General features: G+C 73.4%; 2 protein-coding genes across 3 annotated transcripts; one reads left to right on the top strand and one right to left on the bottom strand.

The window, feature by feature from the left end:
* The first annotated feature begins 3278 nt into the window (after positions 1-3278).
* On the top strand, positions 3279-10008 carry NR1D1 (nuclear receptor subfamily 1 group D member 1). Its single transcript, XM_080565212.1, has 8 exons — positions 3279-3438; positions 6066-6386; positions 6502-6590; positions 6693-6837; positions 7106-7566; positions 7699-7884; positions 9130-9340; positions 9427-10008. Exons 1-8 carry the CDS (start codon positions 3411-3413, stop codon positions 9624-9626), a joined length of 1641 nt encoding a protein of 546 aa, XP_080421338.1. The 5' UTR covers positions 3279-3410; the 3' UTR covers positions 9627-10008.
* THRA (thyroid hormone receptor alpha) lies at positions 9886-26884 on the bottom strand. 2 transcript variants are annotated; one of them, XM_080565213.1, is made up of 10 exons: positions 26816-26884; positions 20574-20639; positions 19817-20021; positions 18236-18297; positions 16853-16953; positions 16617-16764; positions 15797-16002; positions 15232-15378; positions 14891-15149; positions 9886-13565 (listed from the first exon to the last, which is right to left on the bottom strand). In XM_080565213.1, the coding sequence occupies exons 3-10, from the start codon at positions 19867-19869 to the stop codon at positions 13315-13317; spliced, it is 1227 nt and encodes a 408-aa protein (XP_080421339.1). In that variant the 5' UTR covers positions 19870-20021; positions 20574-20639; positions 26816-26884; the 3' UTR covers positions 9886-13314. The 2 variants fall into 2 exon arrangements, with proteins under 2 accessions (XP_080421339.1, XP_080421340.1); XM_080565214.1 differs by lacking the exon at positions 26816-26884 and having other exon boundaries at positions 20574-20694.
* Positions 26885-27780: the final 896 nt, after the last annotated feature.

Below are 27780 nucleotides of genomic sequence, written 5' to 3'. Positions count from 1 at the left end.
CCCCCCTGGGGGCCCTGCACCCCCAAATCCTGCACCCCCCTGGGGCTCCCGGCACCCCCAAACCCTGCACCCCCCTGGGGTCTCTGCACCCCCAAATTCTGCAGCCTTACACCCTTGGGGGTCCCTGCACCCCCAAATCCTGCACCCCCCTGTGGTCCCTGCACCCCCAAATTCTGCACCCCTACACCCTTGGGGGTCCCTGCACCCCCAAATCCTGCACCCCCCTTGGGGGTCCCTGCACCCCCAAATTCTGCACCCCTACACCCTTGGGGGTCCCTGCACCCCCAGACCCTGCACCCCCCTGTGGTCCCTGCACCCCCAAATTCTGCACCCCTACACCCTTGGGGGTCCCTGCACCCCCAAATCCTGCACCCCCCTGGGGTCCCTGCACCCCCAAATTCTGCACCCCTACACCCTTGGGGGTCCCTGCACCCCCAGACCCTGCAGCCCTACATCCTCAGGGGTCCCTGCACCCCCAAACCCCGCACCCCCCTGGGGTCCCTGCACCCCTAAACCCTGCACCCCTACATCCTTGGGGGTCCCTGCACCCCCAGACCCTGCAGCCCCCCCCTGGGCATTTTACACCCTCCCCAGATCTCCGGGTCCCCCCCCTAACCCCTGCACCCCCTGACCGTGGGCACCCCCAGCCCCTGCCCCGCCGGGGTCCCTGCCCCATCCCGTCCGCGGGGTGCTGGGTGCAGGGTGCTGGGTGCAGGGTGCTGGGTGCGGGGGGGGCCGGGGGGGGGGCCGGGCGCCCCAGCCCGTTGTTTACCTGACTCTTTTCCCTTTCCGCAGGGAGGGGAAAGGCGAGTCCTGGCAGCGCCGAGCCGCAGGCCCCGGCCAAGAGTTGCAGGGGGGGGGGCCAAAGCCCGGGGGGGGGGGGCTGCAGCTCCCTGCTTGCAGCCAGAAATCCGCTCTGCAGGCAGGAAACCCCCCCCCCCAACCCCCCCCCACCGGGGGCCCCCGGCGAGCGGCCGTGCCCAGCTCCCCGAGCGCAACCGGGGTCCTGCCCGCCGTCAGCGGGGGCCCGTGGGGACAAAAAGGGGGGGGCTCAGGGGTGTGGGACCCCCCCCACACTTTGGGTGCCACCCGGCACCCCCGGTCGCCCCCTTCCCGCAGCACCGCACCGAACGGTGGGGGGGGGGGGGAACTGAGGCACGAGGTGCCCACGGGGGCACCGGGCCACGCTCCGTGTCCGCGGCCCCGCGGGGACCCCACAGCGGGTCTGGAGAGCGGCCGACACTGGGGGGGGGGGCACTGGGGCTGCAGCACTTTGGGGGGGGGGTGTCCAAACCCTCTGCACCCCCAGCACCCAGCTGGAGGAGGGGGGGGGGGGGGGGGTCCGCACCCCGCTGCGCCCCCAGCCGAGAGCAAGGGGAGGGGGGTCACAGGGAGAAGCGCGCCCCCGGAGGAGGAGGCACCCCCCCGGTGTCTTGTGTCCCCCCCCCCCACTCGTGTCCAGGCTTTTTCCTGGAAAAGGTGCAGCGAGGTAAACAACCCGGCCAGCCCCGGAGTAAAAATAAATCCTCGTGCACGCGGGCGCTGCCCGGGGAGCGCGGCGCTCCGGCACGTGGCACCGCCGCACGGCGCCGCCGCCAACCCGGCCACGGGGGCACGCGGCCACCACCGGCCCCCGCAGTGTGTCCCCCCCCTGCCCTCTGACCCCCCCCCCCAGCTGCCCCCCTTGTCCCCCTTGGGGGGGGGGGGAGGGGGGCTGCAGGGGAAAAAAAAAAAGGCCCTAGGGGTCTGCCCTGCCAAGGGGTGCAGGATTGGGGGGGGGGACGCGTGCGGTGCCGTGCAGGGACGGTGAGGTTGGGGGGGGGCACGGTGCCACGTGTGTCCCCCGCGCCGCTCACCTGGCACCTGGGCACGGCGGCACGTGGCGGCCTTGGCTGGGCTGGAAGTGGCCCCCCCCGTGCTGCGGGGCAGGACCCAGCACCCCCATAAAAGCCCCCAGTACCCCAAAACAGCCCCCAGCACCCCATAAAAGCCCCCAGCACCCCAAAACAGCCCCCAGCACCCCATAAAAGCCCCCAGTACCCCAAAACAGCCCCCAGCACCCCAAAACAGCCCCCAGCACCCCATAAAAGCCCCCAGCACCCCATAACAGCCCCCAGCACCCCAAAACAGCCCCCAGCACCCTCGTGCCACGGCACAGCCAGGGGGACACTTTGGGGGGGCACCGTGGGGCACGGCGAGCGTGGGGCTGGTGGCTTTGGTGGCCTCCCCGGCACGGTTCCCCGGGGGGGCGCACGGCTGCACCCCAGCCCAGGTGCCCCCCTGTGGGCACCGGGATGTCCCAGAGGTCCCAGCCCCACGGTGGTCGTCTGATGTGTGCCCCCCCCCAGGGGCCCCTCAGGGTGCTGGCACCCACCCAGTATCAGGAGGTGGGGGCTCGGGGCAGCCCCCCCGGGAGCAGCCGTGGGCGCCCACCGGTGACATCCTGCAGGGTGCTGGGTGTCCCCGGTGCCACGTGGCACCCACGGGTGGGGGGCAGCCCTGGTGACCCGGCCCCCCCAGCAGGGCCACCCTAGGGTGCCCGTGGCTCCTCCAGTCCCAGGGTGGTCCCCAAGGTGGGTGCCCAGCTGGGGTGCAGGGGACAGCGCCATGGGGGGGTGGCAGGGGGCCCAGAGCCCCAATGGGTGACACCAGTGGGGGGGGGACAGTGCCATGGGGGTGTCACTGGTGCGGGTGACAGGGGTACCCAGTGCCATACTGGGTGTCCCCAGTGCAGGGGACAGTGCCATACTGGGTGTCACTAGTGTGGGTGACAGTGCCCCACTGGGTGACAGGGGTACCCAGTGCCAAAACTGGGTGTCCCCAGTATGGGTGACGGCGCCCCACTGGGTGTCACCGGTGCAGGGGACAGCGCCCCACTGGGTGCCAGCGCTGCCCAGTGCCATACTGGGTGTCACCGGTGCAGGTGACAGCACCCCACTGGTGCTCCCAGCTGCCACCGCGCCCCCCCCGGTGCAGCTCACGGCGCACACTTGGGGGGGGGGGGGTGTGCCCGGACCCCCGGGGGGCCACCCCCCGGTACCGGCCCCATTTCGTACCGGGGGTCCCAGCTCCCCCCCCCCTTCCCCCTTCCTCTCCCCCCCCCCCCCCAGGCGGTGGCGGTGCCGCAGCCCGGGGGCTCTCCGGTGCCGAGCCGGGGCCGCCGGCGGAAAGTGTGTCAGTGGGGCACGAGGCTCTCCCCGGGAATCACATGGGGGAGGCGGCGGCGCCGCGTGCGGCCCAGTGCGCAGCCGCGCCCGGTGCCGGGAGGGCGGCGGGGAGGGGGGGGGGGGGAGGGGGGGGGCGGGCGGCGGGCGCGCAGCAGCCGGGGCGGGCGGGCGGCGGCACGGCACGGCTCGGCTCGGCTCGGCGCGGCACGGAACGGCTCGGTTCGGTACGGAACGGCCCCGAGGATGGCCGCCCCCGATACCGGCAGCACAGGTCAGTGAGTGCCGGTGTACCGGAGGGCAACGGGAACCGCGCCGGGAGGGCTGGGGGGTCGGCACCGGGATCGGCACCGGGACCGGCACCCGGAACCGGGACCCGGAACCGGGACCGGGACCACGGGGGTCGGCACCGGGGATCGGGATCGGCACCGGCACCGGGGATCGGCACCGGGACCGGGATCGGCACCGGGAATTGGGGCGGGGGGGGGTGTCCCGAGCCCTGCCCCGGGGGGATGCGCACCGGGGCTGCGTCCCGGGGCTCCTCCGTACCGGGAGCGGGCACTGACGGACACGGGGAGGACAGACGGACAGCGGCACCGGGCGGTGCCGGGCACCGGAGCGACCCCGGTAGTGGGGTGGGGAGGGACGGGGACACCGGGACACCGCGGGGACAGCGGGGGCACCGAGCCGGGAGCGGTGCCGGGGGGTACCGGGAGGTACCGGGGGACACCGGAGGATACCGGGGGGCACCGAGCCTGGAGCGGTACCGGGGGATACCGCGGAGTACCGGGGGGTACCGGAGGATAAGGGGGGGCACCGGGGAGTGCCGGCGGGACCGAGCTGGGGAACGGCACCGGGGTGCACCGGGAGGTACCGGAGGGTACCGGGGGACATCGGGGGGTACCGGAAGATACCGCAGGGCACCGGGGGGCACCGGGCCGGGGGCGGCACCGGGGTGCACCGGAGGATACCGGGGGGTACCGGGGGCACCGAGCCGGGAGCGGCACCGGGGGGTACCGGGGGGCACCGGGCCGGGGGCGCTGCGGACGGGCCCGGTGCTCGGGGGCCCCCCAGGGCCGGGGCGGGGCCGGGGCGGGGCCGGGGGCGGGGTCCCGGTGCCCGGGGTCGGGCGCGGCGGGGGGCGGAGGCGGTGCCCCCCCCTCCCTCCCCCGGCACGTGTCCCCCTCCCCGCCGCTGCCACGTGCGGAGTTTGTTTTCCCCGCAGCCCCGCCCCGTCCCCGCCCATTGGTCCCCGGCCCCTCATGACATCATCGCGCCCCGCCCCGCCCACCCCGCGACGTCACGCACCCGGAAGCGGGGACGCCGCGTCCCGCTCGCCCTCTTCGGGCGGGGGAGGGGGGAGTTTGGGGGGGGGGGGGGGAGGAGGGGGCGGGGCGTGGTGACGCCATCGCCGGGGCAACCAGGGGGCCGGGGGCGGGGCGGGGCGGGCGGCCAATGGCGGCAGGGGGCGGGGCAAAGCGTGAGGGGCGGGGCCGGGGGGCGGCCACGTGCGGCTCGAGCACGTGGGGCGGCGGCGTGAGGCTGCTGGAGCTGGGGGGGGGGCCGGGGAGCGGGAACCTCCCGGACCCCCCCGAGGCGTCCCGGGGGGTTTGGGGCTGGGGGGGCCCCGGGGGTGACTCCCTCAGGGCCCCCCCCCCCGTGTCCCATGGGGGTGACCCCCCCCCCATGTCCTTGTCCCCCCAGGGGTGACCCCCCCCGTGTCCCTCCCCCATGGCCCTGTGCCCCCGGGGGTGACCCCCCCCCGAGCCCCCCCCGTCCCTACAGGGGTGACCCCCCCCATGTCCCTGTCCCACTGTTGTTGACCCCCCCATGTCCCCCTCATGTCCCTGTCCCCCCAGGGGTGACCCCCCCCATGTCCCCCCCCATGCCCCTGCCCCCCGGGGGTCCATGGGGTCAGGGACGCCCCCCCCGTGCCGCTGTCCCCCTGTTTTGGGGTCAGGGATCCCCGCGGGCATCCCCGTGCTTTATCGGGGGGGTGGGGGTGGGGCTGCAGCCCTTCTGCCGCAGGGTCTGGGGTCTGCAGGACCCCCCCCCCAAACCCCTTTCACCTGGGGGGGGGCACATAGGGTGGGGGGGGACACGGGCACCCCGCACGGGGACAGCCCTACCCACGCCCCCCCACGCCCCGTGCGGGACCCGCTGCCCCCGATTCGGTGACCTGCTTCGGGGCTGGCACGGCGAGGCCGGGAGGGGGGGGGGGGGGATAAAGATGGGGGGGGGGGGGAGAAAAGGGGGGGGGCAGCCGTGGCCGGGGGCAGCGCGTGGGGCGGCCGCCACATGGCCGCGGCCAGCCCGTGTGTCCCCGCGCCACCCGCCACGTGCCTGGCCCTGAGTCAGCCGCGGCCGCTCTGTGCCCGGGGTGGGGGGGGGGACACACACACACGGGGGGGGGGGGCCGTGACCCCGGCCGGGGCCGCATCCTGCGCTGGCCGCCCCTGGGTGCAGCAGCGGGGCTGAGCCCTCGTGGGCGGGGGGGGGCTCCGTGCCACCCCCATCGTCCCCAGGGTGCCCCCTGGTTTCGTGGGGTCCCCTACACGCAGCCCCCCCCCCCATCCCATCCTGGGGGGCTCCCAGTGCAGCAGTGGGGCCGGAGCTGCCCCCCCCCACCCCCAAACCCACGGGGGTTCCCATCCCCGTGTCCCCCCCCCCCACCCCCCCCCACACCGTTTCCGGGGCTCGTGTCCCCGTCCCCACGTGCGCCCGCGCCACCACCGGCACCGCCTGACTCAGGGCGCGCGGGGGCACACGTGCGGCCGCGGCACCGGGGCGCTCCCAAGGGCGCTGCCAGCCCCGGCCCTTCCGGGGTGCTCCCCGGCGGCGCGTGTGGTCCCCCCCCCTCGCCCCCCCCCCCCCCCGTGACGGTGCCCGCTGTGCCCGCAGGCGGTGTGATCAGCTACGTGGGCTCCAGCGGCTCGTCGCCCAGCCGCACCAGCCCCGTCTCGCTCTGCAGCGACAGCTCCAGCGGCAGCTCCCAGCCCTTCCCCTCCTACTTCCCCCCGTCACCCACCGGCTCCCTGCAGGACTCCCGTGCCTACGGGGGGGGCTCGCTGCCCCCCCACGAGGACGGCTCCCCTTCTTCCTCCTCCTCCTCCTCCTCCTCCTCCTCGTACGGCTCCTCGGCGAGCTTCCCCGGTGTGCCGCCGGTGCCGGCGGACGAGCGGCGGCGCAGCTCGCCCAGCAAGAGCGGCAGCACCGTCACCAGTGAGTATGGGGGGGGAGGATTTTTTTTTTTATTTTTGGGGGGTGGGGGGGTGTTACGGGTGCTCCTAGCACCCCGAGGTGCCGCTCACCCCCCCCCCCCCCGTCCCCCCCGCAGAGCTGAACGGCATGGTGCTGCTCTGCAAGGTCTGCGGGGACGTCGCCTCCGGCTTCCACTACGGCGTCCACGCCTGCGAGGGCTGCAAGGTACCACGGCGGGGGGGGGGGGACGGAGCAGAAGGAGGGGGGGTGTGGGGGATGCTGGGGACGCGGGGACCCGGAGTGACCCCCCCCCCGGGTGTCCCGCAGGGTTTCTTCCGCCGCAGCATCCAGCAGAACATCCAGTACAAGAAGTGCCTCAAGAATGAGAACTGCTCCATCGTCCGCATCAACCGCAACCGCTGCCAGCAGTGCCGCTTCAAGAAGTGCCTGCTGGTCGGCATGTCCCGCGACGGTGAGCCTGGCCCCCCCCCCCCGGCCCCATATCCCCCCCCCCAGTTCCGTGCCGTGCATCCCTTGGGGCTGGGACCCCCCCCAGCTCCGGGCTGTGTCCCCGCTGGGAGCGGTGCCCTGCATGCCGAACCTGCCCCAGGCTGTGTCCCCTGGGACCCCCTGGGGTTGGGGAGGGGGGGTCGGCGGCCCCCCCTTGTGCTTGAGGTGGGGGGGGGACACACGGCGCCGGTTCCCGGCGCGCCCCCCCCCTGACGCCGCTGTCCCCACAGCCGTGCGCTTCGGGCGCATCCCCAAGCGGGAGAAGCAGCGGATGCTGGCGGAGATGCAGAGCGCCATGAACGGCATGGGCAGCCCCCCGCCGGGGGGGCCGAGCATCGGCGAGGGTCCCGTGCCGGGCGGGGGCCACGCGCTGCCCCCCGGCCCCCCGCCGCTCGTCCCCCCCGCCTGCTTCTCCCAGTTCCCCCAGCAGCTGACGCCCCCCGGTTCGCCCGGCCCCGGGGGGGCCACCGAGGACGTCATCGCGCAGGTGGCCAAGGCGCACAAGGAGATCTTCGTCTACGCTCACGACAAGCTGGGGCCCCCCCCGGCCTGCGACAGCGGCGTCCTGCGCTGGGACGCCCCCCCCGCCTGGGCCCCCGGCCCCCCCAAGCCCCGCTTCTGCCCCGCCGCCTACCCCGAGCCCCCGGCGCGGGGCTGCCCCTGGCCCCGCGGCCCCAAGGACGTCCTGCCGGTGAGCGCCCGCCCGCCACGGGGGCTCCCCCGCCGGTCCCCCCCGTCCCCCCCCCCCCCGGGTATTTTTAGCCGCTAATCGCGCTAATCGCCTTGCCGGCGAGCCCCGTGCTGAGCCGCGCGTCGCCCGCAGGCCTGCCCCATGAACAGCCACCCGCCCGGGCGCAGCGGGCGCTCGGTGCAGGAGATCTGGGAGGACTTCTCCCTCAGCTTCACCCCCGCCGTCCGCGAGGTGGTCGAGTTCGCCAAGCACATTCCCGGCTTCCAGGCCCTGTCCCAGCACGACCAGGTCACCCTGCTCAAGGCCGGCACCTTCGAGGTACGTCCTAGGGCGGCCGGGGCTCCGCCGAGGTCGTCCTGCGGCGTTGTGTGCTGCCCTGCGGCGCTGCACGGTGCCCCCCAGCCCAACACGGTGCCCCACTACGTTGCACAACACCCCATAGAATTGCACGGCGCTCCCCGGTGTTGCACGGTGCCCCCCAGCATTATACGGCCCCCTGTATCCTAACACAGTGCCCCCGGCATTGCATGGTGCTCCCCGGTGTCGCATGGTGCCCCCCGGCATTATATGGCCCCCTGTATCCCAACACCGTGCCCCCTGCATTGCACAGCGCCCCGCTGCACTGCACCCTGGTGTTGCACGGTGCCCCACGCATTGCATCGTGCTCCCCAGTGCTGCGCGGTGCCCTGCACAGCACCCCATGGTGTTTCACGCCCCCCCCCCCCAGCTCAGCACATCGCCCTCTGCATTGCACAGCGCTCCCCGGTGTTGCACGGTGCCCACAGCATCTCACGGTGCGCCACATCCCAGCACAGTGCCCTGCAGTGTTGCACGGCGGCCCCACGTCCCAGCATGGCGTCCTGGTGTAGCGCAGTGCCCGGTGGTGTTGCTGTATGTCCGCTGGCATTGCACGGCGCCCCACGGCACTGCACGGCACCCCATGGCATTGCACGGTGCCCCACGGCATTGCACGGCGCCCCATGGTGTTGCACGGTGCCCCACGGCATTGCACGGCACCCCATGGCATTGCACAGTGCCCCACGGCATTGCACGGCACCCCATGGCAATGTGCGGTGTCCCACGGCATTGCACGGTGCACCACAGCGTTGCACAGTGCCCACAGCACTGCACGGTGTCCTGTGGCATCTCGTGATGTCGCACGGCGTCCCGCGGCACTGCACGGTGTCTCACAGTGTTGCACGGTGCTCCGTGGTGTTGCATGGTGCCCCACTGCACTGCACGGTGTCTCATGGTGCTGCACGGCGCCCCATGGTGTTGCATAGTGCTCCATGGTGTTGCACAGTTCCCCATAGCACTGCACAGTGCCCCACGGTGTTGCACAGTGCCCCACAGCATTGCATGGTGCCCCACAGCACTGCACGGTGCCCCACGGCGTTGCATTCTGTCCCACGGTGTTGCACAGTGCCCCACAGCATTGCACGGTGTCCCACGGCACTGCACGGTGCCCCATGGTGTTGTGCGGTGCCCCCCGGTGTTGCACGGTGCCCCCCGGCGCTGCGCGGTGCCCCCGTCCCGCCGAGGCGCTGACGCCGTGTGCCGCAGGTGCTGATGGTGCGCTTCGCCTCGCTGTTCAACGTGAAGGAGCAGACGGTGACGTTCATGAGCCGGACGAAGTACAGCCTGGAGGAGCTGTGGGGCATGGGCATGGGCGACCTGCTCAGCTCCATGTTCGAGTTCAGCGAGAAGCTCAGCGCCCTCGACCTCAGCGACGAGGAGCTGGGGCTCTTCACCGCCGTCGTGCTGGTCTCGGCAGGTGGGCGCCGCGACGGGGCCGAGCCCCCTTTCCTGCCTCCCCCTCCCCATTTTGACGCCCCCCCCCCTCCCCCCGGGTCCCCGCAGACCGCTCGGGCATGGAGGACGCGGCGTCGGTGGAGCAGCTGCAGGAGACGCTGATCCGCGCCCTGCGCGCCCTGGTGCTGAAGACGCACCCGGCCGAGACCTCGCGCTTCACCAAGCTGCTGCTCAAGCTGCCCGACCTGCGCACCCTCAACAACCTCCACTCCGAGAAGCTGCTCTCCTTCCGCATCGACGCCCAGTAGGGCCCCCCCACCTCAACCCCGTGCCCCCCACCCTGACCCCCCACCCCCCCCCACGCCACCCAGACCCCCCCAGGACCCTGTACATAGCGCGGGGGCGGCCCCGGTGCCACCCACCCCACGGCTGCAGCCCAAGCGGGTGCCGGGACCCCCCCCCCAACACTTCCCTCTCCCCACGGCGCCGGGGCCCCCCCCCAGGACCCCCCCCCCCGCCCCGGTGGCCAGCGGTGGAAAAGCAGAGGCCGGAGGCCAGCCGAGCTGTGTGGGTGGGTTTGGTGGTTTGGTTTTTTTTCTTTTTTTTCTTTTTTTTTCTGTGTTTTTTTTTCATCATATATTTATTACATAAATATATAGTAAAATAGACCAGCAACAATTACCATAAAAATATCTTTCTTTAAAATCCTGACCAAAACACAAAAGGGTTTAAAATCGCACGTCACAGACTGTGATTGTCACGTAAATCAGCAGCGCCTGCCTCGGCCCCCCCCCTCCCCGCGCCGTACATTCAGCGACTCCCTGCCACGGCCCCCCCCCGGGCTGGGGGGGGCACAATGCATAGTACGTGGGGGTCCCGCCGTGCCGAGCCGAGCCGTGCCAGGCTGGGGGCAGCCCTGGGCAGGGGCAGCTCCGGGAGCCATGAGGTATGTGCTTGGGGGGGGGGGGGGGATGGATGTGGGGTACGGGGACGTGGGGGCATGGGGCGGGTGGTGGGGATGGGGGTGCCGGTGCTGCCCCCCCCCCCAACCCAACCCGGGGTGAAGCCGGGGCTTGGGGGCGACGCTGGACGTGCGATGGCGACACGAGACGGAGACGAGACGGAGCGGCCCGGGGCGCGGGCGGGAGTGCGGGTGGGTGCTGGCAAGCGCGGGGACCCCACGGCGGGGGCAGCGGGACCGGGCTGTGCCCCCCCCACATCCCCCTCCCCCCCCCCTCACCACGGGGTGGGCTGCCACAGGGCACCGGCGCGGCCACGCGTGGGCAGGCGGCGAGAACGGGCAGCGCGTGCGGGGTCCCACGGGCGTCGTGTGGCCACGGCGGGGCACTGCGCCGGCACGGCATGGCACGGGCAGTGCACGGGCATTGCACCAACGCGGCACGGGCATTGCACCAACACGGCACGGGCATTGCACGGGCATTGCACCAACACGGCACGGGCAGTGCACGGGCATTGTACGGGCATTGCACCAACGCGGCACGGCCACTGCATGGGCACCGCACCGAAACGGCACGGGCACTGCGCCAACACGTTACGGGCACGGCACGAGCACGGCACGGCGTTGCACTGGTGCAACACAACCACTGCACGTGCACTGCACCACGGCGCGGCTGTTGCGTGGGCGTTGCACGTGCACTGCAGCAGCACAGCGTGCCCACCGCGTGGCATTGCACCGCCACGGCACGGGCGTCGCACAGCTTTGGGCACGCGCGTCGCACCGCGGTGTGGCCGTTGCACGGGCGCTGCATGTGCACGGCGCCAGCACGGCGTGGCAGTGCACCAGCAGGGCACGCGCATTGCACGCGCGTCACACACGCATGGCACCGGCACGGCACATGCCCTGCACCGGCAGGGCACGCTCATTGCACACGCGCTGCACCGTGGCACGGCCGTTGCACGGGCATTGCACCGCCACGGCATGGCTGTTGCATGTCACGGCACCGCTGCAGCGTGGCCACTACGGGGGGGGGGGGGGCACCGTGCCCCCCGGGGGGGGCACAGCTCCTGCCCCCGGCCCGAAGGCACGTGGTAAGGCCGGCTGTTGGCACGCGCGCGCCGAGCGTGACCGCGAGCATCGGGTCGGGTGCCGGGGGGCTGGGGGGGGGGGGACGGGACACGACGCATCCCAAACCCTGCACCCCCCCCGAACCCCCCCCCCAGTGCGGGCGTTTGTGTTTCCTGCAGTGACTCCTATTGCACAACCCGATGCTGGGGGGGCAGGGGGGGGCTGTGCCTACCGGGCCCCCCCCACATGCCGGGCACCCGGGTGGGGGCTTTAAGACATTTTGCACGGAGGGCACCGCAAGTTCCCCCCCCCCCCGGGGGCTCTGCCACACCACGGCCCCGCTGCCCCCCCCCACCCGCCCCAACTTTTGGGGTCTGGCACAGCCCCCGCTGCCCCCCCCAGACACGGACCCCCCCCTCTCCCCGGCGGCAGGGCTGGGGGGGGGGGGGAGCTGCAGCGGGCAGGAGGGGGGGGGGGCACACGGCCCCCCCCCCCCCAGCCCCACGGGGGGAGGAAGTGTCTCGTGTTGGGATTTCTGCTTTTAAACGACCCGTAAAAAGATTTTTTTTTTTTTAATTACAAAAATTATATATTTTATATATATTTATATATATATATATATTAGCTTAACTGGGCCCCGGCAGCCCGCCTGCCTGCCGGCCGTGCCTCGCCCGGCCCCGCGCCCCCCCCTCGGCCTCCGCCTGAGGTAAGAAAAAATTCACAAACCTAAATCCGGGGGGGGGGGGGTGGGGGGGGGGAAGGAAAAAAGGTGATAAAACCATTAAAAGTGCCCCCGCCGCAGCCCCCTGCCCCGCGCCGAGCCCCCGCCGGCCCCCCCCGAGCCGCCCTGGGGGTGCCGGGCCCCCCCCCCGAAGTGCTGTTGCTGCTGGGGGGGGGCCGGGGCAGTAGTGCAGTGAGGGGGGGCCGCGCCGTGCTGGCACCTCCGGGGCCATTGCAACTTGGGTTTTTTTTTTTTTGTTGGTTTTTTGATATTTTTTTTTCTTTTTTTACGGAAAACGACAAATAAAAGGACGACGACACGGGGTCGGGGGTGGGGGGGGGGGGAGACAACGGAAAAGGGGTGTTGGGGGGGGGGGGGGCGTCCCCCCCCCCCCTCCCCGCCCGCAGCGCGCACCGTCCGCCCGCGCTTGGCACAAAACCCTCTCCTTTCAGCCCAAAAAAAATTTAAAAAAAATTAAAAAAAAAAAAAAAAAGAGAGAAAAATCCAAAGCCCCGAATCCGGCCCCGAAAGGGGGGTGGGGGGGTGCAGGGGGGGGGGGGTTCCCCACCACCACCCGGCCGGGCACGGCGAGGGGGCCGGGGGCTGCCGCCGGCCCCGCGTGCCCCATGGCAGGGTTGGGGTCCCCCTCGTTGCCCCCCCCCCGTGCCCCCCCCCCCGGCCCCCGCCCGGCCCAAAGTGCGCGTGGCCGGGGCGGCCTCTCCCTGTGCAGCCCCCAGCCCCCTCCTCTCCTCTGCTCTTCCTCCTCCTCCTCCTCCTCCTCCTCCTCCTCCTCCTCTCCTCTCTCCTTCCAAAGTGCAGTTAGTTTAATATTTTAGCCTCTCAGGGAGGGAAATAAATGCTTAAAAAATAATAATCTAAGAAGAGAAGAACAATAAAGGAAACGCTCGACCGTCGGGGCCCTTCCCTGTGCAAACAAACAAAATTCGTCAAGTCCGGGGGGCGCGGGGGGGGGGGCCGGCGTGGGGCCCTGGGGGGGGGGGGGGGCTTAGGGGGGGCAGCCGGGGGTCCTGGTGCGAGCGGCGGCACGAAGCCCCCCCCTGCCCGGTACGTGTGTCCCCCCCCCCCTCCCCAGCCCCTCCCCGGGTGCAGCACCGCCGCCCTCGCCCACCTTCGGGGGCAGAAAAAGAAAATCGGGGAGGGGCGGGAGGAGGGGGGGGGGGGGGAGCGCGGGGCTGGGGCGGGAGTGGGGGGGGGCGCTTTGGGGGAGAGGCGGGCGGGGGGGGGGGCCCTACACCTCCTGGTCCTCGAAGACCTCGAGGAAGAGGGGGGGGAAGAGCTCGGTGGGGCACTCCACCTTCATGTGCAGGAAGCGGCTGGCGTGGCAGGCGCCGATCATGCGCAGATCCGTCACCTTCATCAGCAGCTTGGGCCAGAAGTGGGGAATGTTGTGTTTGCGGTAGTTGATGTAGTGCTCGAACGCCAGCAGGTACGTCTCCTGGCACTTCTCGATCTTGTCCACGCAGATCAGCCCCGTCCGGTCTGCGGGAGGGGAGGTGGGAAACATGGGGGGGGGGAGGGAGTCCGCAGGGTGCCCGCCCCACGCGCCCCAAACGGTGGGGAGCTGGGCGTCGGGGTGCCCACCACACGTACCCCAAATGCTAGGGCTCTGGTTGTCAGCGTGCCCAACCCTACGTGCCCCCCAAATGTCGGGGATATGGGTATTGGGGTGCCCGCCCCACGTGCTCCCAGATATTGGGGCTCTGGGTATCGGGGTGCCCACCCCACGTGTCCCCAAATGTTGGGGCTCTGGGCAACGGGGTGCCCGCCCCGTGTTCTCCCAGATATTGGGGCTCTGGGTATCGGGGTGCCCAACCTATGTGCCCCCAAATGGTGGGGCTCTGGGTATCGGGGTGCTAACCCCATGTGCTCCCAGGTATTGGGGCTCTGGGTATTAGGGTGCCTGCCCCACGCACCCCAAATGTTGGAGCTCTGGGTATCAGGGTGCCCACCCCTTGTGCTCCCAGATATTGAGGCTCTTGGCATTGGGGTGCCCACCCCGTGTGCCCCCAAACATTAGGGCTCTGGGTATTGGGGCGCCCACCCCATGTGCCCCCAGGTATTGGGGCTCTTGGCATCAAGGTGCTCACTCCATGCTCCCCCAAACGCTGAGGCTCTGGGCACCAAGGTGTCCACACCACGCTCCCCAAAATGTTGGGGTCCTGGGCACTGGGGTGCCCTCTTCACACACCGAAAAATATCGAGGCTCTGGGCATCAAGGTGCTCACCCCACACACCTCGAAATGCCGGGGCTCTGGGCACCAGAATCCCCACCCAACGCGCCCCAAGATGCTGGGGCTCTTGGCAATGGGGTGCCCACTTACGTGTCCCCAGATACTGGAGCTCCAGGCATCGGGGTGCCCACCCTGTGTGCCCCTAAACGCCAGGGCTCCAGGCATCAGGATGCCCACCCTGTGTGCCCCCAAATATCGGAGTTCCAGGCATTGGGGTGCCCACCCCGTGCACCCCCAAATAACGGAGCTCCAGGCATCGGGGTGCCCACCCCGTGTGCCCCCAAATATCGGAACTCTAGGCATTGGGGTGCCCACCTGTGGGACCCCAGATATTGGAGCTCCAAGAATCGGGGTGCCCACCCCGTGCGCCCCCAAACACCGCAGCTCCGGGCATTGGGATGCTCACCCCGTGCGCCCCCAAATAACGGAGCTCCAAGCATCGGGGTGCCCACCCCGTGCGCCCCCGAATACCGGAGCTCCAGGTATCGGGATGCCCGCCCCGTGCGCCCCCAAACTCCGGGGCTCCGGGCACCGGGGTGCCCCAGGGGCTCAGCACCACGCGGGCGCCCTTACCTGAGGACATGAGCAGCACGGCCTGGAGCAGGGCCACCTCGGTGTCGTCCAGGTTGAAGGCAGAGAGGGACTTGCCCAGGTCGAAGATGGCGTCGGAGACGACGCCGAGGCCGCCGTTCTTGAGCTGCTCGCGCTTGACGGCCATCTCCCCGCTCAGCGTCAGCGTCTCGCTCTCGGGGTCGTAGCGCACGGCCGCCCGCAGCGACATGATCTCCATGCAGCACCCCTTCAGCAGGATGATCTGGTCTTCGCAAGGCAGCTGCGGGACGCGGCGTCAGCGGGGGGGCTTTTGGCCCCGACCCCCCCCCCCCCCCCAACCCCCCCGCCCCCTTTCCCCTTACCTCCGAAAACATGGGCAGTTTTTTGGCAAAGTCGACCACGCGGGTGATGGCCGGGGTGATGATTTTTGTAAACTCGCTGAACGCCTCCAGGTCGACTTTGTCCCCGTCGGGCATGGAGGCCATGGGCGACTGGCCGATGTCCTCAGGCTGGGGGGGGGGGGAAATGGATGGCGGGTTGGGGGCGACGTGCCCGCGACCCCCCCCCCCCTTACCCACACGCGCTCCCCAGGGGAAACCGAGGCAGGGCCCGGCGGGGCGGCAGCCAGGAGAGGGAGCTGTGCGCCCGGCACCGCCGCGGGGCCGGGGCCACCCCGCGGGCACAGCTGTCCCCTTCGGTCACCGCACACCCCCTGACCCTCCCCGGGGGCCACGCGCTCAAGGACACCCGGTGACATCCCAAAGCCCCCGCTCCCAGAGCCGTTGCTGGGGGAGGGACGACACCAGGAGCGTGACCCCCGCCATGCGTGCACCGAACGCGCCGGGGCTCAGCCGTGCCCGGTGCCGGTGCCGTGCCCAGTGCCGGGGGTGGGCGCAGGGCTCCCCCCCCCCCCGGCTGTGCCCTCACCAGGAATTTCCGCTTCTGCTTCCAGTGGCTGCCCTGGGCGTTGGTGCTGCGGTGCGCCTCCGTCACCACGTGGATCAGCTCCCACTCCTCGGCGCTGGGGCTGGGGCGGTGCTGCAGCGACTTGATCATCTCCTCCTTGCGCCGCCGCTCCCGGTTCTCCTCGATCAGCTTCCTCTTCGCTACCCGCTTCGAGTCGTCCAGCACCACTGCCGGAGCTGCCGTCAGCGGGGACGCCCCAAAAACCCAAACCCCACCGAGCTCCCCGTGCCCCCCCCCCAACCCCGTGCTGGGTGCCCCGAGCTGGTCCCGTGGCTGCGTGGGGCGCCCAGAGCTGCCCCATGGCACCGCCAGCCGTGCCGAGCACCCCAAGCTGTCCTGGGGCTGCAGTGAGCATCCGAGCACCCACAGTGGTCCCAAACCTGCCCCATGGCCATGCCAGGCACCCCGAGCTGCCCCCCGGCACCCATCGGGGACTCCCCAACGTGGTCCTGCAGCCGCACCGGGCACCCCGAGCTGCCCCCGGCACCACCAGGCGTGCCAAGACACCCCAAGCTGGTCCTGCGGCTGCACCAAGCACCCCACGGCCCTACTGGCCATGGGGGGCACCCCAAACTACCCCACGGCTGCACGGGGCACCCCAATCTGCCCCCCTGTGCCTGGCACCCCAACCTGGTCCTGCAGCAGCACCCAGCACCCCAGGGCAACGCCAGCTGTGCCGGGCACCCCAACCCGCCCCGTGGCTAGCTCTGGGCCCCCCCAACTTGCCCCCCTAAGCAACCTCTGGCCGTGCTCGGCCCCCCCCCGGCCCCCCCGCACTCACGGTCCATGGCCATGCCCACGGAGATGCACTTCTTGAAGCGGCACAGCTGGCACTGGTTGCGGGTGATCTTGTCGATGACGCAGCACCCATCGTACTTGCACGAGTAGGTGGGGTGCAGGTTCTTCTGGATGGTCCGCCGGAAAAAGCCCTGGGCCGGGCGGGCCGGGGGGGGCACGGTGAGCCCCCCGGATTTCGGGTAACCCCCCCCCCCCCTCCGCTACCCAGCCCCCCCTCACCTTGCAGCCCTCGCAGGTGATGCAGCGGTAGTGGTAGCCGGTGGCTTTGTCCCCGCACACCACGCACTGTTCATCTTTGTCCAGGTAACTAGGGATGTACCCTGCGGGACGCCGCGTGTCAGGGCGCCCCCCCCCAAAACACACCGTGCCTCAGTTTCCCCTCGGCCCCAAAGCCTGCTGCTGCCCCCCCCCCTCCCCGTCTGCCTCCCCGCTGCAGGAAGTGCCGGCAGAGGAAGGGTTAAGGGCTGGGGGGGCCGGGGGGCTGCCCGTGCCCCCCGCGGCAATAAAGCGCCCATTATGCGGCTCCCCAGCCGGCTGTGGCGGGGGTGGGGGGGAGGCGTCCCCCCCGGCGCACAATGGCCCACTGTCCCCGCTATTGTCCGGGGTCCCCCCGTTGGCACAGGGCCGGGCGCCCCCCATCGCCGGCCTCACGGGGAAACTGAGGCACGGAGCAACCCCCCCCCACCGAGACCCCCCCCAAATCGATGCGGGGAGGGTGGGGGGGGAGCCCAACCCTGGAGGGGGGAGCGGTGCAGGGTGGGGGAGGGGCTGACCCCCAACCTCCCCACCTCCCCCCTCCTCCTTCCCCCCCCCCGTTCTCCCGGATCCCGCCGGCGCCGGCCGCTCCCCGCTGGGGAATGGGGCAGGGCTGGGTGCCCAGCCCTGGGGTCAGCGCCCGGCCGGGCCCCCCTTATCTTCCCCCCCCCCCCCACGGCGCTGCTGGCCCCGATAGCGCCGGCCCGACCCACGGCCACGGCTGCTGGGGCACGGGGGGGGGGGGGGGGCACCCCGCGGGGACACGGGGCGCTGGGGAGCCTTGGGGTGCTCCGGGATCGTGGGGTGCCAGCAGGGACACGGGGGGCACAGGGACGCCTGTGGTCCTGGGGGGGGGATATGGGGTGGCTGGGGGACCCTTGGGGTGCCAGGAGGGGATATGGGGTGGCTGGGGGACCCTTAGGGTGTCAGGATGGGATATGGGGTGGCTGGGGGATCCTTGGGGTCCCAAGAAGGGACACGGGGTGGCTGGGGGACCCTTGGGTGGCCATCAGGGATGTAAGGCGCTGGGGACCCCCGGGGTGCGCAGGGACCTTGGGGTCCCGGGGTGTGCAGGGATCTTGGGGTCCCCGGAAGGGACACGGCACCTGGGGGACCCCGGGGTGGCCAGCAGGGACGTAAGGTGCTGGGGACCCCTGGGGATGTGGGGTGCGCAGGGACCTCGGGGTCCCCAGGAGGGACACGGCACCTTGGGGACCCCGGGGTCCCATCAGGGACACGGGACACCCAAGGGACCGCCGGGGGAGGCTCGGGGACCCCAGCAGGGTGCCGGAGGGACGTGGCGAGGGGCCCTGGGGCTGCGGGGGGGGGTCCCGGGGGGCCCCGTACCTGACATGCTGCTCTTCACCAAACATTGGCTGCTCTTTCTTTTGCGCTTGCCATCCAGCCACCTGCGGGACGGGACGGGGAGCGCTGGCACCGGGTCCCCGTGCGCCCCCCCCCCATCCCAAACCCCCCTGCCTGGGCACCCCTCCCTCCCCCGGGGGGTCCCGGGGGGGCCGGATGGGGACGATGGATGGCGTGGGGATCGGGGGGGCACCGCCCCATGGAAAATGGGGGGGGACCAGGGTGACGCGGAGCTCGCGGGGACCCCCGATACGGGGCACGGCATCGCTTGGGGGGGGGGGGGGGGGGAGCGGGTGGGAGGGTGGGGGCTGAGGCTTGGGGGGGTGGGGGAGGGGAAGGGAAGGGTGGGGGAGGGGCTCATTTACAGTCAAAGACAAAATGTCCTTTTGGCTCAGCGGGGAAGTGACATCAGAGGGGCTGCGCCAATGGGCGGCGGCGGGGGTCCGCGCCTCGCCCCCACCGCACCGGCGCAGTGCCGGAGGCGCCCGGGCTGGGGGGGGGACGGGGGGGGGGGGGGGGACGGACAGAGGGGGTCCCAGCACCACGGGGACCTGCACCCGCTTGGGGGGGGGTGGGGGCAGCACCCAGGGGTGTCCCGGAGGCCCCCGCCGGGGCAGCTGGGCCGGGTGCTGCGGGGGGGGGGGGGGGGCCACGGGGCGCCAGCCCAAGGTGACCCCGAGCCTGGCTCCCCCCGGGCACGTGAGCGGCCGCCGCCGCGCGCCCGAAATAGCCCCGGGCGCTGGCAGGGCCCTGGGGGGCCCAGGCTGGGGGGGCGGCAGCGGCTGGGGGCCCGGAGGGGGGGGGGGGGGGGGGCAGGGTGTTAGCAGGCGGGGGGAGCGGGCACGCGCGGGGCGCGGGCATGGAGGGGGCGCGGGGACACGTGGGGTGCTTGGGGGGGTGCAGGGGGCATGGGGGGGCACAGGGGTGCACGGGGATGCAGGGGGCACGGGGACGGGCGTGTGCACGGGGACATGTGTGTGTGCACAGGGACGTGTGTGTGCACAAGGACACGTGGGTGCACAGGGACACGTGTGTGCAGGGGATGTGTGTGTGCACAGGGACGCAGTGGGCACGGGGACACACGTGTGCACAGGGATGCAGTGGGTGTGGGGACACGCGTGTGCACAGGGACACGCGTGTGCACAGGGCCCTGTGTGTGCACGGGGCCACGTGTGCACGGTGCCACAAGGGGCACGGGGACGCAGGGGAGATGCAGGGCACTGGGACACACGGGGCACGGGGACACACGGGGACACCGGGCATGGGGCTGCACGGGGACATGGGGTGATGCGCAGGGCATGGGGGCACGGAGGGGCACGAGGGCACCGAGGGGTACGGGGGCACCGAGGGGCACCAAGGGGCATGGGGACACGGTGTGATGTGCAGGGCACGGGGACATGGAGGGGCACTGGGGGGCACGGGGACACGCAGGGGCACGGGGACACGGGGTGATGCGCAGGGCACGGGGGCACGGAGGGGCACCAAGGGGCACGGGGGCACCAAGGGGCACGGGGACGCGTGGGGACAGCGGGGGCCACCGCAGCCGTGCCCGGGGGGTCTCACCGGGTGTCCTCTGGCTCCGACAGCGGGTCCAGGGTGCTGGGCTTCTGTTCCATTCACCGCAATTCCATCAAGGAGCGCCCAGCACCGACCGAGTGGGCTCCGCCACCGGTGCCACGCGCGGGGGGGGCCACGGCGGGGGGGCTACGACGCGCGCCCCATGGCGCCCGCCTCAGTGCTCAGCGCCGCGCAGCATCCCGGGGGGGCCCTGCCGAGACAAACCCACGGCGCCCACTGAACCCACGCGGGACGGGGGGGGGGGTGGGGGGGCCACGTGCGACACCCCCAACCTTCCCCCCAACCCCCCCCAAGGAGCACGTGGTGCAGGGAGCGTGCAAGAGCGTGCAGGGCTGCTGGAGAGCGCCCGGGGTGTGCAAGGGCGTGCGGGGCTGGGTGGGAGCGCGAGGGGCGTGCAAGAACACGTGGAGCGCGCGAGGGCTTGCAGGGTGCTGTGCAGGAGCACGGGAGGGCGCGCAGGGCTGGGGGGGGGGGCGTGCACGGGGCGTGCAAGAGCACGCAGGGTGTGCGGGAGCGTGCGCGGGCGTGCAGGGCCGTGCAAAGCACGCGGGGCGTGCAAGGCGGTGCAAGGGCGCAGGACGGAGCGGGAGCGCGCGCAGGGGCGCGGGTGCTGCACGCAGCCGTGGGGCAGGGCCGCAGGGGGGGTGCTGAGCCCCCCCCCCCGAGCACTGGGGGGTGCTGAGCCCCCCCCCCCTCGCTGGGTGCTGAGCGGGTTGGGGTTGGGGTTGGGGGGTGGACTCACGGGGGCGGGGGGCGCCGGGGGGCGCCGGGGCGGTGCCGGGCGATGCCTCCTCCGCGAGCGCTCCTGCTGCAAAGAGACGGCGCTGGTGGGGCCGGGGGCCGCCGGGGGCACCCCCACATCCACCCCCCCCCCCCCCAAAATGAACCCCCCCCACTATGAGGAAGCAGAGGCGCGCTCCCCCACCCCCCCAGCCCCACCCCCCACCAGGGGCACCCAGCACCCATCCCACCCACCCAGCGGCAACCGGGCGGGACCGGGGATCGGGGGAGCCCCCCGTGCTCAGCTCCCCCGCGGTGCCCCCCAACTCCCCTCAGCCCCCCCCCCCAGCCCCCCCCCACCCGGCAGGGGGGGGCTCGTGGCGGTGCCGGGGCCCCCAACCCGCGCCGGGTGGGCGCCGTGCCCGGCCCTGGGGCTGCTCGGCTCCGTGCGGGGACAGGCAGAAAGTAGGTCACGTTTGTCTTGGCCGCGGCAGAAATTCCTCCGGCGGATTTCAAGCGCAGCGGCGGTGGCGCAGCCGGGGCTCCTCCGCCGCGCCCGGCCCCCCCCCCCCCCTTTCCCTGGCAAACCCCCCCCCCCGAAGCCCCCTGGCCCCCCTCCAGCCGGGGAAGCCCGGCCATGCCATGGGGGGGTGCAGGATGCTGCACCCACGGGTGCGCGGCGGCACGCGGCAAGGGGTTGCGGGGGGGGGTGTGGGTGCGTCGGGCGAGCCAGCGGGACCGCGGGGAAACCGAGGCACCATGGGGGCACCCCCGCCGTGTGCCCCCCGACACCCACGAGTGGCTCGGGGGCACCCTGCTCTTTGTGGGGGGGCCTCCTGGCTGCTGCTCCAGGCCGGGCTTTGGGGCCGGCCGCGGGCGGTACCTATAGAGCGGGCGCGCGGCCGGGGGCTGCAGCAAATGTTTGTTCCATATGGGAACGCCGCGCCGAGACTTCCAAGTATAGGCACTGGCCGGGCGCCAGCGCCGCGCGGCCCCGCTGGGCATGGCCAACCCCCCCCCCCCCCCCCACCGCCTGCCCCGGGACCCCCCCCCCCCTTCCCCCTGCAGAGCCCCGACCCGCTGGGCGCACGCATGGGGAGGCTGCACCGTGGCTGCCCCCCCCCCCCCGACCCCGGTTCCGAAAGCCCCCGCTGCCTCGGTTTCCCCTTTGGGTGTCGAACGGAGGGGCTCCGGGCTCAGCGCCGCGAGGTCGGGGCTCGCCTGTGCCGCTGAGCACCCCCCCCCCCCCCCCCCCGCCGGACACCCCCAGGATGGGGGCCCGGTGGCACCCAGGGCTCGGGGCCGAGCTGCTCCAGGAACCCTCGCTCGAGGAATCGCGGGCAGACAGACAGACAGACGGACGGATGGACAGACGGATGGGTGGGAGGTGGCCCTCCCGCGCTGCGGGACACGTGCAGCGAGCGTGGCCGGGTCTCAGCCCCCCCCCCCCCCCCACCTTGGGCACGGGTGGCACCGTGACCGCGTGTCCCCACCCCGCGGGACGTGCCGCCGCGCTGGGCGGGAGGGGGTCAGAGGCACGGCCGGGGCGCAGCACCCATGGGGGGGGTTTGGGGGGGGGAGGCCCCCACCCGCGCCCCCCCCCCCCCCCGGCCCAGCCCCACGCCCAGGGCAGCGTTTTTGCTGAGTCGGGCGGTTGCGCACGCGATGGAAAACAACCCGGGGACAAAGTCCGGGGCTGGGCCGGCAGCGGGAGCCGGCTGCACCGCACGGGGGGCACCGAGCACCCCGATCCCACGGGACGTGGCAGCCAAGGACCCCCCCCCCCCAGCCTGGCGCAGGGACGCCCAGCGGGCACCGGCCACCTCCGGCCCACCGTGCATCCGCCCTCGGGGCCGCGCCACGGGGCTGCCATCGGTGTCCCTGTCCCCGGCGCAGATGGGCTCCGGGGGTCCTGGGCGCCCCCTCCCCCTGGCCAGCTGCTATCTGGGTCAGGGAGGTGAGGGCCTAAGCGCTTTAGCCAGGGTGCCAATTAGCGTGATTAGCACGGGGGGTGGGGGGGCAGGGCGCTGCAGGCAGACCCAGCAGCTCAGCACCGGCTGGGCACCGACACGCGGCACCCGGTGCTGCGGGCGGCAGCGGGCACCGGCACGGCGGCACCGGGAGGACCCCGGCGGTGCCGGCGGCAGGACCGTGCCGTGGCAGCGGGGCCAGGAGCAGGACACCCGCCACGGCACGGCCGGCAGCACCCCGGCGCACGCCGGTGTCCACGTGCACGTGTGCACCCGGTGCCGTGCGCGCGCCCTCGCCCGGTGCCACCTCCCGGCCCCGCAGCTCGGCCAGCGCGCGGTGCCCGGTGCTGCGGGTGCTCGGCGGCCGCGCTGCCGTGACTGGAGGCCGCAGGAATCCCAGGCATGCGCAGCAGCTGGGCAGCCCGAGCGCGGGGGGATGCCACGGGCCTGACATCAGGGCGCCCGCCCCATGGCACGGGGGAGCTGTGCACGGGGGACCCCCCAGGTGGGGGTCAGGGCTGGGCCGTGGGACGGGATGGGGTGGCGGAGCCCGGCTCTGCCGTGTACCCCAGCACCGGGACCTGTCCGCCCCGTGGGGCTCAGCAGTGCCCAGCGAGCGAGGGCGGGTGGCCCTGGGGACGGCGACACCTCTCCCGGCGTCCTCACGCCTCCAAAAGGTCCTGGATCGTGGCACGGGGACCTGCCTGGCTGAGCCGCGACCTCAACCCCTGCCAGCACGGCCACCCCAAACCCCATGGGGCTCTGGGTGCCTCGAGCCGCGGCCGTGCCGCCCGCTCCTTCCCGTGGCACCCGGGTGCGCAGCCGGGATGAGGCAGCGGCTTCGGCTCCTGGCCTTGCCGGCCCTGCCCGGCCCCGTCCGGCCGTGCCTCAGTTTCCCCATCCCACCAGCGCCAGGCAGCGGGATCTGCTCAGCAGCGTGCGGCAAGAGCTGCGGCACCGCTTCTCCCGTGCGTGGCAGGATGAGGCCGGATCCCTGCTCCCCCATCAGGGCACGGCGGGGCCCCACGTCCATGCCCGGTGCCGCCGTCACGCCGGGGTCAGCCGTGCCCCGGCCCCCCGCGCGCACACGGGACGCCCCACGGGGACCCCGGGTGCCTGGCGTGCGATGAGCACGCACGGACGGGGCTCGCGGGGTGACCCCGTGGGGTGCCCCTGTCCCCGGGGAGGCTGCGGCGGGGCCGAGCCCCGCGCGTGCCGCGGGACGCCGGGGAGCTATTCTCAGCGCCGCGGGGCGGGAGCTTGGCACGGGCATCGGGACGTTGCTAAATCGGGGAGAGGAGCGGGGGCTCCGGTTCACGTGCACCGGGCGGGGTGGGGGGTGGGGGGGCAGGAGGGGGCCGACTCCTGCGATCCCTCCCCGTGGGCCCCCCCCCCTGTTTGGAGGGGAGCTGTTGGCAGCCACCTTGCCACGAGGCGCCCCGGGGTCGGCATCGCCGGGGGGGGCGCGGGGCACCCAGCTTGGTGTGGGGCACCCAGCCCGGGATGGGGACAGTCCCCGCGGCGTCCCCAGCAGCGGGAGCTGCAAAACGGGGCAGGCGAGCACCCAAACCGTGCCCGGCGACGCGAGCCACGTGTCGTGCCGCCACCGCGCTGCCACCACGCCGGGGACCCACGGAGCCACGGGGCGCCCCGCCGGGCACCCTGCCCGCGCCCGCCTTCGCCCTCCCCGCAACGCCCGTCGCTCCTCCTGCTCCTCGGGGAGAGGACCCAGGCGCCCGGCTCCGCCTGTCGGGCGTTAAACAACGCAGCCCGCGCCCCACGGCCGCGCGGCTCCGGGGCTGGGGGGCACTGGGGGGGGTCCCGGCGCTGCCGTCCCGTCCGCCCGCCCGCAGCTGCTCCAGGCTTTGCCGACAGCCGCGGCTCGCTTGCCCCGGGAAAGTGCGTGGCGAGGCGGGGAGGGGGCCGCTTCCTGGTGCCGCGGCCCCCCCCAGGAAGGGACGGGGACGGGGAGGTGCGCCCGCCGCCACGCAGCACCCCGCGCCTGCAGGGGCGGGGGGGCGCGGGGTGCCCACCCGACCCCTCCCCGGGGTTCGAAGGGGTGAGCGAGAGGGGGAGGGGGGGGTCTTTGGCACGAAGCCGGCCTCGCACCGGGCCGTGGGGGCAGCCGGCACCCCAACACCGCACCGGGCACCCCAGTGTTGTGCACCCCAGCCCCCCCCATCCACACCCCCCGCTGCGCGCAGGGCGGCAGCGCCACGGCTCTGCAAAGGTCAGCGCGCGGCAGTGGAGGGGGGGGGCGAGGGAGCGTCGGGCTGCGCCCCCACCCCAGCAGCACCGCGCACCCACCCGGGGACCCCCAGCACCGGCAGGGCTGGGGGGGGGGGACACACGGGTGCGTGCGCCTCGATGGGAGCAGCAGGGGGGTGCGGGCAGCTGCACACCGATGGCAGGGGGGGCGCTGAACCCCTCCAGCGTGCCCCCACCCTGCGCCAAGACCCCCGGGCGGGGGGGTGGGGGGGGGGGGAGGAGGGACCGCGGCGTCGAGCGAGCGAGCGAGCGGGAGAAGCCTTCCCCAAACTGGTTCCACCGGGGCCTGCCGTGCCGCACGGCTGCGCCGCCGCCGGCCCCCGCCCCGCGCCGAGCCGCGGGGGTCCCCGGCACACAGGGAGGCCACGGGGCGGGCGGCGCCAGGGCTGGCACCGGCGGAGGTCAAGCGGGGTGAGGCTGAGCCCGGCCTCCCCCCCACACCCCCGCCTCGCTGCCGGTCACGGCGGTGTCAGCCCCGCGGGGCGCGGCAGGGCACGGCGCGGGGGTCACGGCGGCCGTCGCCGCTGAAGGTCGGCGCGGTGCCGCCGGGGGCCACCGCCGCGGCCGCACGCCCCGGCGCTGCCTGGCACGCGCCCGGCACAGCTCGGCGCGGCACAGCTGGCGGCGAGGTCGTGCCGGAGGCCCGAGCGAGCGCCGGCTCGGCTCGGCCGCCCGGGGTGACCTTGGCCGCGGTGCCCGCTTGCCCTGCCTCAGTTTCCCCCCGGCGCACCGGGGGCTGCACTGGAGCTGGGCCCGTGACCGTGGCCCACGCCCCGGCGGCAGCACCGTGGCCGGCGGTCTCGCCGCCACGCTTCTCCCAGGCCGGGGAGGGGGGGGACGCGGCAGCTCGGCCCCCCCCCCCGGGAATCGGGAGCCGGCGTGCCTGGGGAGGCCGGGGCGGGTTTGGGGAGGGCAAGGCCCCGCCACGCCCCTCGGCCCCGCTCGCGGGGGCACCCCGACGGGCATGGCCACGGCCGCCGGTGCCCCCCTCTCTGCCCGTGCCGTGGACGCCCCCGCCCCAGCGAAAAGCAGCGAAAACAAACAAACGAAAAAAAAAAAAAACGGGCGCTCTCCCTCCAGCACAGAAAAAAAAAAAAATCAAAAAATAATAAAAAAAAAATAAAAAAAATATTAAATGCATTCCTGACGCCGCCTGCCAAGAGCGGGGCGGGGACGGCCACGGGGCACGGCCACGGCCCCACCGCCGCCGCCACGGTGGGCCACGGCACCGCCACGGCCGGGCCACGGCCTCCCTGCAGCACGGCCACGGCACGGCCACGGTACCGCCACGGCATGGCCACGGTACCGCCACGGTACCGCCACGGCACGGCCACGGCACGGCCACGGCACAGCCACGGGCTCCCTGCAGCCCGGCCACCGGTGACCGTGCAGCCCCGGTGCAGGCCCACGGCCACGCCACGCCGCAGCCACGCAGCTGCCACGGGGCCGGGGGGGAGCTGCCGTGGCCGCGCCGCGCGTGGCCCCCCCCTCGGTTGGCGGTGCCGTTGTGTGTGTGTGCGTGTGTGCGTGTGTGTGTGCGTGTGTGCGTGTGTCCCAGCGGGGGTGGGCAGCGGCCGTGGCCCCCCGGGGCAGCCCCGCGCTGCAGCACCGAGCGCTGGAGGGGGGGGGGGGGATAAAAGGAGGGGAGGGGGGGGGGCGCAAGGCAGGGCAGCGGGGGGTTGGGGGGGGCGGTACCCCCGGCCCTGCGGCGCCCCCCCCTCCTCCCGTGCCGAACAGCCGGATTTTTTTCCCTCCCCCCCCCCAAAAAAAAAAAAATTAAAAAAATAATTAAAAAAAATTTGGCTATTTTTATATTTACCCGCAATTCGCCTCCCGGGGCGCGCTCGGCCCGGGGGAGCCCCGCGCTTCCCGCCCCCCCCTCTACCCCCCCCCCCATTGCACGGCCCGACCTGCGCCCGGGCTACAGCCGGGGGCGCCCGGGGGCCGCGGGCCCTCGGTAAACAACCGGGGCTGCGGCGGGGCCGGGGGGCGCGGGGGCGGCGGCGGGGCCCGCTCGGGGCCGTACCTGGGCGGCGGCGGCGGCGGCGGCGGGGCCGGGGGCGCGGAGCCGGGGCGGGGGGGGGGACGCGGAGCGGAGCGGAGCCGAGCGGGGCGCAGCGGCAGCGGCGGCGGCGGCAGCGGCGGCGGCGGCCGACGGCGCCTGGCTCCTCCCCCGGCCCCGCCGCGCCGCCCGCCCGCCCGCTCCGCCGCGGCCGCAGCCCCCTCCGCCGGCCGCAGCCGCTCCCTGCAGCCGCCGCCGCCGCCGCCGCGCCCGCTGCGCGCTCCCTGCGCGGGCTCCGCGCGCTCCTTGTGCTCCCCGCGCGCTCCGTGCGCGCCTCCGTGCGCTCTTCGTGCTCTCTGCGCGCTCCCCGCGCGCTCCGCGTGCCCCCTGCGCGCCCCTTGCGCCCTCCGTGCGCGCTCCCCGTGCGCTCCTCGTGCCCCCTGCGCGCTCCCTGCGCCCTCCGTGCGCGCTCCCCGTGCGCCTCCGTGCGCTCCGCGTGCCCCCTGCGCGCCCCTTGCGCCCTCCGTGCGCGCCTCCGTGCGCTCCTCGTGCGCTCTGCGCGCTCCGCGTGCCCCCTGTGCGCCCCCTGCGCCCTCCGTGCGCGCTCCCCGTGCACCTCCGTGCGCTCCGCGCGCGCTCCCTGCGCGCTCCCCACGCTTCCCGTGCGCCTCCGTGCGCGCCCCGTGCCCCCCCGAGCCCCCAGGGATGGGGTTGGTCCCGCGTGGGTGCCCACGGGGGACACGGATCGAGGAACGGGGGGGGGACGGGGACGGGGACGGCGCCCGCGGGGAGCTGGGGATGGGCCCGCACGGAGATGGGGGGCGAGGGGTGGCGGGGGGGGGGCAGCGCCCGGGGGGGGGGGGCTGGGGGGGTCCCCCCAGGGACCTGGGGACGGTGTCGGGGACCACGGGGGGCTGGGGACAGGGACCGAGGACAGCTGGGGGCGGCGTGCACGGGGGGCCGGGGATGGGGACATGGGGACACAGCCG

This window comes from Anser brachyrhynchus, assembly GCF_964034855.1.
Source record: "Anser brachyrhynchus genome assembly, chromosome: 22".
Taxonomy (NCBI): Eukaryota; Metazoa; Chordata; class Aves; order Anseriformes; family Anatidae; genus Anser; species Anser brachyrhynchus.
Note: the sequence above shows the minus strand (reverse complement) of the source record. Positions and strands in the feature narration are given on the sequence as shown.